At 24.7% G+C, this 11,921-nt stretch overlaps 1 protein-coding gene across 2 annotated transcripts in view; it reads left to right on the top strand.

Annotated features, from left to right (window-relative positions):
• Nucleotides 1-8,588, top strand: part of LOC117174690 — a 19,919-nt gene extending 11,331 nt beyond the window's left edge. For both annotated transcript variants that reach the window (XM_033363993.1, XM_033363992.1), the window contains 2 exons: nucleotides 1,652-1,971; nucleotides 7,422-8,588. In XM_033363993.1, coding sequence (XP_033219884.1) covers nucleotides 1,652-1,971; nucleotides 7,422-8,229 — 1,128 coding nt within the window. In that variant the 3' untranslated portion in view covers nucleotides 8,230-8,588. The remainder of the gene's footprint in view (nucleotides 1-1,651; nucleotides 1,972-7,421) is intronic.
• The last annotated feature ends 3,333 nt before the right edge of the window (nucleotides 8,589-11,921 follow it).

Genomic DNA, 11,921 nt, shown 5'->3' with positions numbered 1-11,921 from the left:
CTTTTGTAAAATCTTACAAAAATGTTTGATATTATTCTAGAATTTTTTAAGCTTTTCGAAATCTGCGAAATATTTTCAAATCTTTCTGAAAACTTTTGAAATCTTCGAGGACTCATTCAAATGTTTTGAAATGCGCATGAAATCTTAGAAGCCTTTGTGAAATTATTGAAATCTTTGAAATTTTTTATCAAAATTATATGGAAGACGTAAGGTTTTTCTAAAACTTTAACTTTTTCTAAAATCGTTTTGAAATCTTTCCATGTCTTTTGAAATCGTTGTAAAATCTTCTGAAATCTTCAAAATGCTATGAAATCTTTGTGAAATCTTATAAATCTTTTATATCTTTCTAGAATTTTGTAAGTTTTCTGAAATCTTTATTTTATTCTGAAATCTTCTGCAGTCTTTTGAAATTATTTTAAACCCTAAAAATCTTTAGAAATCTTTGAAATCTTCTAAAGTCTATTGAAATTTTTGTGAAATCTATGAAAGCTTCGGAAATTTTGTAAAATCTTACAAATATTTGATATCTTTCTAGAATTTTTTAAGCTTTCTGAAATCTTTGGGAAATCGTAGAAATATTTTGAAATTTGTGTACAATATTTCGAAATCTTGAAATTTTTGCGTAATCTTTTAATACTTTGTGAAAGAATTGAAATATTTGAAATGTTTTGAAATTTTCATAAAATCTGACAAATCTTTTATATCTTTCTAGAATTTTTTTAACCTTCTGAAATCTTTGGAACTTTCGTTAAATTTTACAAGTCTTTGATATCTTTCTAGACTTTTTTAAGCTTTCTGAAATAATTGCGAAATATTTTAAAATTTTAGAAATATTTTTGAAATCTTTGGAAATCTTCAAGAGATCTTTGAAATCTTCTGAAGTCTAAAAACTCTTTAAAATGTTTGATATTTTTCTGGACTCTTTAAAGCTTTCCAAAATCTTTGCAATTTTTTGGAAATTACTCAAATCTTTTGAAATTTTTGTAAAATGTTTTGAAATGCATTCATGATTTTAATTGAAAATTCATCACTTTGGTTGAAAATTTAACTATATTGTTGAAAATTCGTTTTTAATTTGATTTAAAATCAATTTTTAACTGAAAATTTAAATATTCCAGTTTCGTTTGTAAACTTATCTTTTTTAGTTGAAAATTCAACTGTATATTTAAAAATTCATCAATTTGGTTGAATATTTAACTATTTTGTTAAAACATTTGTTTAAAAATTACTTTTTTTTAAACTCAAAATTTAAGTATTCCAGTTTTGGTATAAAATTGATGTTTTTTATTTGAAAATTGATCTTTTTTAGTTAAAAATTAAACTATTTAGTTAAAAATTCAATTATTTGCTTGGAAACGTTTTAAATTGAATTTAATATATGTACTATTGACATTCATTTTACTCAAAAGAATATATTTGTCTATTTTCGTGAAATATCTCGTTGTTTTCCCTGTTTTTACAGATTTTTCAGTGACCCGGAAAATATATTTCGTTCAAAATATGAATATGTTAAATATATGTTTTGATGGTGATATCTAAATTAAACATATTAATTAAATTTATTTTCCCATAAAATATACCTCTTTTTACATAAAATTAAATAACTGAACCGCTGCGATCTTTGAGTGTATCCTCCGAATTTTTATTTTAGATTACAGCGCTCGGCTCAATTATAGGATTCATGAATCTAAAATCAAAATCTTACAAAGCGTCCGCAAAAACAGTTGTGGCATTTAAGAAATTGGATACATCTTTGAGTAGTACATCGTCATTGTCTCCCTCACCTTCGCCAATTTTGCGTTCGCCCTCACCCCTATTTTCGGCTTTTTCGTCTACTGTAAAAGTAAATGAAAACTATAATCATGAGATGCCGCTTAATTCTCCTGTTAATGTTACGGATTTGTTAATGAAGAGTGGATCGCTAGAGACTGAAATACCTATTCGTTTTAAGGAATCAGTGAAAAATAAACCGTAAGTATTTTCTTTTTTTTTTACTTTCCTCTAACAGGGTGGCGACTTGACCGGAAATATTAATGATCTTGGAAAAAAACCGGGAATTTAATTTGAAAATTGGAAATTTACTTCTGTTCGCAGAAAAGTTCAAGTTTACGGATTTATTTACTTATTTAGAGTTTATGGATATTAGATTTTTCAGATTATCTCAGATTATTTTAATTAAATTATAATTTATTATTGTTCAAGAACACTTATATTTGTTGATATTAGTTAGTAGTTGTTTTAATGCATCCAAAGAGTTTTTATTTCAATAAGAAATTAATAATACACTTCAAGATACTTATTATTGATAAACTCATTTGTTTGACGTGCAATTATAATTTATTGCACTTGACTTATCATAAAAAAATTTAACAATTTTATCATGAAAACCCGAGAAATGACCACTGCTTTCTTTTTCATGAATTAAAAAGAGAGCTTATCATATGATTTAGAGAATATAACATTCTTTGAGTCTGATTTCATACATTTTTATATGTATTAATAATGATAATAATATAATATACTTTATAAGAGAAAGATTTTTTTTTCATTAAAAGAAAAACCTTTTGCAATTTTTTTTTCGCTGTCTTCAGTTTCATAATTGAATTGGAGATATTTTAAATATTGGGAATGCGTTCTACCATTTCGCCACCTGGTGTCCAAAACTGGAACTAGAAAGAGTAGGTACAATTTTAAAGTTGTACATTAATTATTGCATAAAAGTGTTTTTACGATAGTTTTGTCTTCATAAAATATAAGTAGTTTTAGATATAATTTCCATATTATACAGTGGAAAACACGTTTTTGTCAAATAGGTTTAAAAAAAAAAATATTTCACTATTTCATGTAAGTTTCAATGAATTTAAATTTAAATAAACTTTATTTAATGTATGTAGCGACAAATTTTATCCAGTTTATGCGAAGAATACGAATAATAGACGATTTAGGGTGACCGTTTTAATCCAAGAAAAAAATTTCCTGTCATTTTCCGGTTCGCAAATATTTTTCACGGTCAATGAAATTTAAAAAAACGATCTCTAAAGCTAACAATTTTTCCATTTTAATTAATAAAAACTGAGCTGCAAATGAAAGAATTCAAAGTGGAACTCTTGAATTTTAAACTTTGAAAATAATTTATACATATAAAATGGAAGCTACTAACACTTTTAAACTGAACAATTTTTAATTAAATGCAGTTAAACTGAAAAATAAATTTTTTAACTTTTATAAATTGCAGAGTTCAAAGATTCAGATTTAGTTCTAAATATATAATTCCACGTTATCATTTTCCATGCTCTAAAGTCTAAATTGAAGAATCAATCAATGAATTGAAAATGTTTAAAAATGATATTTAAAGTAATTTTAAGCCAGAAACATTGAAATTGAACGATTACATTTTTTTATAAACTGAACACTTCTTAAATTAAAAGTTAAATTATTTATATTTTAAGTGATTAACAAATTCTTAAAATGCTTCCAAATTTTATTTGACAATCATGAAACATCTGCATATTGTTTACATTTTTTTTCTCAACTTTTTATTTATTTTTGAAATTATTTCAGAACTTCTAAACATCCTTTAAAATGAATCCAATTTTTTCTAATTTTTTTTTTAAATTCTGCCAAATTAAACAAAATTCCTTAAAAAAAAATTGAAAAAAATTTGAATTTGAATTTTTTCAAAACTTATAAATATTTCTTCAACTTCCTTGATTTTTTAAAGAATAATATGTTATTTTTATTTATGCATCGAAGTTCAAAAATTTGAGTTACAAATTAAATTTTTTTAATAGAACAATTAAAATGTAACGTTTAAAATTTAGTTTCTAATATTTAACTACAATTACTGATTTTAAATAAACAGTCAGATATTTCTAAATATTTAGTCATTCTTATTTTTCTTAATTTAAAAAGTTCAAATTGAATGGTTTCAAAATGGAATATTTTAGACTGTAATAATATTTGAAATTTAATAAAAGTCGTTGTTTATGAATATATCATTTTGAAGTTATTTTAAAGCTGAAAATAGTTTATAAAGTTTCAATGGGGATTGCGACCTGATTTCGAGTCGTCTTGTAAAATTAATTATTATTAACTTTTTAAATATTAAAGAAGAGTTTAATTTTAAAAATCAACTTTAAAATCGTACCTATTCTTTCTAGTTCGGAATTTTGTCACCAGATGGCATATCGCAATATAACCATTCCCAATACAGAAACAACAATCATTTTCTCAATTTTTTCAAAAAATAGATTTATCACGTTTTATTCGCTTACTCCTTTTGGAACAGGGAATTTTAAAAAACAGTTATCATTCTAATTTAGGACAGGAAATTTCGGCAAAGAAATACAATTTCACTTGGAAAAGGGAATTTTTGACACGGAACGGAAATTTTTTAAAAGAATTATAATTCGGATTTATAAGAAAGGCATTTTAAAAAATCCCTCTTCCAAGTCAGAATTCGTCACAATTTGATATTTTCCTATTCTAAATTTTAGATAGAGAAAGTACTTCAAGTATTTTTTTAAAGTAGAAGTAGTATTTTAAAGAAGAAATATTTCTGAATTATAATCGAAAATTTTGTTGCATTGTTCGTTGCGAATTCATTTTTTTTTTTAGTTAAACATTCAACTACTTCGTTGAAAGTTAAACTCTTGTCAAAAATTCATTTTTTGGTCAAATACTCATAATTTTAACTGAAAATTCATGTTTCTTTGAAAATGTAACTATTTTGTTGCAAATCAATTTTTTTAAACTAATTATTAAACTATTCCAGTAAAAAATTTAACTATTTTGCTGAAAATCCGTTTTTTGTTTGTTTCTTAAGAATTATATTTTTAACATAAAAATGTAAATATTCTATTTTCGGTTGAAATTTTATATTTTTTGGATGAAAATTCAACTATTTGTTCAAAAATGTATATACTTTGTGCAAAATTCATCTTTTTTTTAGAGAAAAATAATCTTTATGGTTGAAAATTCATATTTTTTGTTTAAAATTAAGCTATTTCCGGTGAAGATTCATCATTTAAGTTGAAAATTCATCAGTTTCATTAATTTAAAAAAAATTTTAATTCAACTATTTCATTGAAAATTCATGTATTTTATTAAAAAATCGTATTTTTTAAATAAAAAATTCATATTTTTTCGTTGCTATTCATCATTTTGTCTTAATAAAAATTTAACTATTCCAGTAGAAAATTGAACTTTTTTGCTAAAATCCGTTTTTTTGTTTGTTAAGAATTATATTTAACTAGAAAAATATAATGATTTTATTATTTGTTAAAAATTGATCTTTTTTTTTGATAAAAAATCGACTATTTGTTAGAAAATGTGTGTACTTCATGGAAAATTTGTCTTTGTTTGTAGGAAATTAATCTATATGGTTGAAAATTCATCTTTTTGAAATAAATTTCAACATTAAAATTAAAAAATTAAAATTCATTATTTTAGTTGAAAATTCATCAGTTTGGTTGAAAATTAAATTCTTCAACTGAAAATATATCTGTTCTATTTTTGATTGAAAATTGATCTTTCCTTGTTAAAAATTCAACAATTTGGATGAAAATTTGTCTTTTTTAATTGAAAATTCAATATTCTGTCGAAAATTTTGAGTGCTTTGTTTAAAAATGGATTCTTTTTTTTAGAAAATTATCTTTTTTTTTAAGTCAATCTTCTTGTCTAAAAATTCTTCTTTTAGATTACAATTTCAAGTATTTCAATTAAATATTTATCATTTTATTTGCAAATTCATCTTTTAAGTTGTAAATAAATTTCTTTGGTTGAAATGTAAACTCTTTTGTTAAAAATTAATTTCTTTGGTTGAAGTGTGTGCTGTATGATAGAAAACTTGTTGTTTTTAATGTTTTTTAGTTGACAATTTTTTTATTGAAAATTTTACGCTTATTCCAGTTGAATATTCCATAATTTTAGTTACAAATTAATCTTTTTGGTCTGAAATTCAATTATTCTAGTTAAAGATTAATCATTTCAGTTAAAATTTATCTGTCCGGTTCAAAATAAAACTATTCCAGTTAAATTTATACAGTTTTATTTGAAAATTCATCACTTTGCTTGAAAATGTAACTACTTTTTTGAAAATTAAATTTTTTTGTTGAAAGTTAATTTTTTGTTGTTGAAAGTAATATTTTCAACTGAAAAATTAACTTATTCCAATTAAAAATGCCTTAGTTGTAGTTAAAAATTCATCTGTTTGGTTAAACATGGATTTTTTAAACTTAAAATTTCACTTTTTAAGTATTGATTGGCATTTGATTTTTTGTTAGTAAGAATGATATTTTTTTATTTGAAAATTCAATTATTTCAGTTGGAAAATTCATTTTTTTTTAGTTAAAAACTCTTGTTTTTGGTTTTAAATAATTTTTTAAACTTAAAATGTTACGATTTTATTTTCTGTTGAAAATTTGTCTTCTTTAATTAAAAGTTCAACTCTTTTCTTAAACATTTATGTATTTTGTTGAAAAATCGTATATTTTTTTTGGTAGAAAATTAATCCTTTTATTGGAAAAATAATCCTCTTGCTTAAAAATGCAACCCTTTTTGTTGAAAATTCAAGTGTTGCAGTTAAATATTCACAATTTTAGTTGCAAATTCATAATTTTATTTTAAAATTCATCGCTTTGCTTGAAAATGTAACTATTTTTTTTGAAAATGAGTTTTTTTTGTTTAATCTTAATTTTTTGTTGTTGAAAGTACTATTTTCAACTGAAAAATTAACTTATTCCAATTAAAAAATCCCTTCGTTGTAGTTAAAAATTAATCTGTTTGGTTAAACATGAATTTTTCAACTTAAAATTTAATTTTTTAGGTATTGATTGACATTTGATTTTTTTTATAGTAAAAATGATGTTTTTTTGCTTGAAAATTCAACTATTTCAGTTGAAAAATTCATTTTTTTTAGTTAAAAACTCTTGTATTTGGTTTTAAATAATTTTTCAAACCTAAAATGTTACTATTTTATTTTCTGTTGGAAATTCGTCTTCTTTAAATAACAGTTCAACTGTTTCCTTAAAAATTTATGTATTTTGTCGAAAAATTGTATTTTTGGTAGAAAATTAATCCTTTTATTGGAAAACTAATATTATTCTTTAAAAATTCATCCTTTTAGTTGCAAATTCTTAATTTTATTTTAAAACTCATTTTTCTATTTTAGAAAATTAAAAGTTGTTAACTAAAAGTGTATCTATTCCATTTTTATTTAAAAAATTGATATTTTTAGTGAAAAATTCACGTTTTTTTTTTTCAAAATAAATTTAAAAAAATGTTACTTTTAGTTGGCAGAGAAAATTGAAAAACTTGACCTAAAAAAAAAACGGGAAAAGACCAGGAATTTGAAGTCGCCGCCCTGACTAACTTTCTCCTCCATTATTTCCCTAACAGAATATTTGCCATTTTTTTTACAGTATCTACTCAAACGAAAGCGGTGTTCCGCAAAATCTCGAAAAAATGCGGTTCTCTGATGCCAGCAATTTTGCCAAAAAATCACCCAATCAGCGAGAAAGTTGGTCCCTCAACGACAGTTTACACAATTTAAGTACACTCTCATTAAGTGAAGCTCATCCAGATAAATTGAGGAAAACCAAGGTCTTTCAAACCCAAGTCTACAACACATCAACTTCGGCATTATTCAGTAGGTGCAATAAAAACAGTAAAAAATCGATCCTAGCGCCGCCAAAATTACGATCCGTGACTCAATCATGGGTGGCGGGCGGATACTGGCAGGCCGGAATGGACCCACCAACTTTGTCGCGCTCGTCGAGTCAAAGTTCCGGTTTTGGATCTGCTGGCTCGAATTTGGCACCCTCGAGAGAGCCCTCGGTTTACAATGATTTCGATCAAAGTTCCGTGGTTTCCGATGCAATCCAATGCTGCTGTTTGCTCTCTAGAAACAGGCAGATCTCTTTCAATCCCGACTGTCGATTTAATTATTTATTGGTACGACCCGCCAATTCAACCTGCAGTCATTTATCAAATTTCGCGCACAGTCCAGCTTCCTTTAATAGTACTCTGCCTTTGGTAAATTTACAAAAGAATTATCCAATTCAGGACCAGTATTCGACAAATTCAGGTAATCCGGTTAATCATTTGCAACAAGTGCCAGTTTATAGGGGACATACAACTGTGATAACGAGTCCAGTCTGGCTGCCAGCATTGCTCTGTGGTTCTCTGATTTTCAATATGATTGTTCTCTGCACCATTTTGTTGCGCTAACATTTTTTCTTATTTTTTTAAAAATCTTTCTTTGAAACGTGAGGTATTTTTAAACCTTATAAAGGTTCCAGATTTCAGCGAGAAATGAGAAAACTTTCGGTTCTTATTGCTGGGAGTTTCTGGTTGGAATTTGCGCCGCGTGGCGGCGCTTCTTGCAGTAGTAGTTGTAGCGGGATCGATCGTTCTGGGAATGATCGTGGCCGTAGGAAAAATATATTGAAAAGTTAAAATTTAAACATTTAGGAAATCTAGAGGCGTGTTACTTTTTTTAAATAATTCTTTTTTTTTTTTTTTTAGTATAAACTATTTGTGGAGTGTTATTTATATTTGTAAAATAGTGGGAGTGGAATTAATGAGGAAATTTAAGATTCTTAATTCAGGCAATTTTCAGAAATTAATTTAGTTTTTTGAATTTTAAAGGTTTTAATTGAAAAAAAAGTATTGAATAATAATAATGAAATAATAATAATAATAATGAAATTGGGGATGTAAATGGAAAGTTTGTCATAATCTTATTTATTTTTTATTTCGTAACAAAATATTTCTGAACTATTGAATATTATAAACCGGTTTTATGGTATATATTAGCTCAAAAATGTTAGTTTTTAATCAAATATAAAATAATAAGATAGCACTTTCTTTTTACGGAAATTCACCGATTTTTTAGTTTTTTCAAAATTATAAAATTCAATTTTTTTTCCATTACTAAAAATAATTCTTGTCGTTGAAGTAATATTTCCTGAAAGTATCATAATTTAAACAACCTAAATTTTTTAATTTTAACTTTTTAAGGTGGATATTTTGTTCCGAATTTTCGTGCACCCCCTGAAATTTGTTCGAATCCACACAAAAAATAAATGCCTTAAAAAAATTAATATTCAGAAGTCCCGCAAGCTACGTGAAGATTAACACGTATTTCCCATAAAAATGAGTTTTTCTTTTTATTCAGAATCGTCAATAATAGCTAAATCACATTGAAACACAACTTTTATTTTCACAATTAGCCATAGAACAGGAATTAAACATTATTTTTTGAATATCACCCCCCATAAGGGCGAAAAATTTTTAAGGTATTTAATTAATATTATTTATATTAATTTTGTTAATTTTAATCAATATCTTTAATATTAATCATTTTCGAAGGAAATATTTTATAAGGTCCAAAAAAACCAGTCCCACTTGCACGAATTGTTTCTAATACATAAAATATTACTTTCTACTGTTAATGAAATATTTTAATTTTTTGTAACAATTTATTATTGTTTATAACAAATTTTCGCTTAGAATATAGTTATGAAGTCGTGTTTTTTTTTCTGAATTTTTCACCATTTTTCTATTATAAAGAGGTAATATTTAAATCAAATTAACAAACATAATTGTTTAAAAACTTTTTTATTATTTTTCATAATTATTTTTGAATAATGCTAGAAAGTTGCTCAACTTTTTCACTTAGAGCGATGTAATAATTAATGCAATTTAAAAAACAATTCTTTTAACGAATTATTATTGATTGTAACTATTTTTAACTTTTAGTTCTTTGTTTTTGTGCATTTTTTACTTAGTGAGGTAATAATTAATACAAGCTAACAAAGAAGATAATAAAGAAAAATCATTTTTTAAATGATATCTTTTTTCGGAAAGAAGATTTGTACTCTGGTTCATTTTTTCAAAATATTAATTTAAATAAAAAGGCTGAAAATTTTGAAAAAATATTTTAAATATCTTGTTCTATTTCAGAAAAATATATCTAAAAAAGATATATATGATTTAGAAAAAGATTCTCTTTCATGTTTATTTATTGTTTGTTGATAACTAAAATTGAAACCATTTTTTTAGCTTTAATTGATTATTGCTTATTTATAACTGAAAAACTGAAAGGAAGTTGAAAATTTCAGAAAAAAACCGCAACTTTCTAACTGTTCTAAAATAAAATAGCTATAAACAATAATAATTTTTTAAAATAATTTATTTAAACATCTATTTATTAGTAGAGACTAGTATTTTATGTATTATAAACAATTTATATTAAAAACATCGCAAAAAAAGTATAATTATCACCAAAAACTTAATTTTTCACTTATGTTTTTTTTGGGAGGCTATAAAACAGATTTATAGGCGTGAAATTCAAAACATTATTTTTTATTTATTTTCTACGCTTATTCTGAAAAGATTTGTTGAGGATCGACTCAATATACCTAATATTGACGATTCTGAATAAAATGTACGAAAACGTCTTTTTTTCTTATGGAAAATACGTATTGAACTTAGTAGGGCTTAAAAAAACGCCTTTATTTATTTGTCAACAAAAAAATAACCATTTTTTTACCAAAAGCATTGATTTTTTTGTAGATTTGAACCAATTTGAGGAGGATATCTTGATATATCTTTCGATTTTTTTTTGCTCTGCATAATGTGTAGAATATTATTATAAGCGAAATCACAAAATTTATATATTTCTGCTAAACCAAATTTTTGTCATAGACAAATTTTCAGACCCATTACATTAATTATTTAAATATTTCGTTTGGCTTGTACATAATCACACTGTGTTGTTTCTTTTGTTCAGTTCTCAAGCAAATTGACATCATTTCGTAAAAAGCGTAAGAAATGAGAATCCGTAAATTTTGTGATAAGTGAAAATAACTGTGTGTGTTCATTAGCAGGGCGTCTACCGGATCGAGGAAAGCGGTAAATTTTCCTAAATAATTTTAATTTTGACTTAAAGCATTGAATTTTCTAAAAAAAAATTAAATTTTTCACTTGGGACGGGGAATTTTCGAAAAAAATTGTTATTCATATCTGGAACAAGGAATTTTCTAAAAAAGAATACAATTTTGACTTGAAAAAAAGTGATATATGATTCTGATTTGGAATAATGATTTTTTGGAAAAAATATATAATTCAGATTTGAAAATTTTCGGGAAGAATTATTATTTACAATCAATTTTGGAAAAGTGAATTTTTTAAAAGACTTGCAATTGCGACTTGAAAATAAAATGGAAAAAATGAGATATGATTGTAATTTGAAAAGGGGGAATTTTCGAGAAAAAATCTGGTCTGGAACAAAAAAATTCAAACTAATTATAATTCTGACTTGGAAGAGGAAATTTTGGAAAAAAATTACAATTAAAAAAAAAAAATTATATTTCTGACTCGGAACATTGAATTTTTCAAAATAATTCTGTATGATTCTGATTTTTAATATGCAATTATTGAAAAAATTTATTATCTGAATCTGGATCAAGGATTTTTTCAAAAGAATTATAATTCTTATTTGGAAAAGGAAATTTTGGAAAAGAAATTATGATCTGACTTGCGACAATGCATTTTTTAAAGGACTTAACATTTTTACTAGGGGCGCGGAATTTTCTAAAATAATTAGGTAGGATCAATTAATAATTTTTGAAAAAAAAAACATTATTCTGATTTGAAGCAGTAAATACAGCAGAATTCGGTGTAATTCTGCTTTTTAACAGGAAATTTTTGAAAAAATTATTATTTGGATCTGGGTCAAGGACTTTTTTCAAGGAAAGGGTTAATAATTAATTAATTAATTCTGATTTTGGAACAGGGAATTGAAAAAGTATTTCATTTATATCCGCAAAAAAAGAAGTTTTCCAAAAGAATTATAATTCTGACTTGGAAGAGGAAATTTTCTAAAAGAATTGCAATTTTTAATTAGGACGCAGAAT

The sequence above is a fragment of the Belonocnema kinseyi genome, chromosome 6, assembly GCF_010883055.1.
Source record: "Belonocnema kinseyi isolate 2016_QV_RU_SX_M_011 chromosome 6, B_treatae_v1, whole genome shotgun sequence".
NCBI lineage: Eukaryota > Metazoa > Arthropoda > Insecta > Hymenoptera > Cynipidae > Belonocnema > Belonocnema kinseyi.
This window is presented reverse-complemented; position numbering and strand designations above follow the sequence as displayed.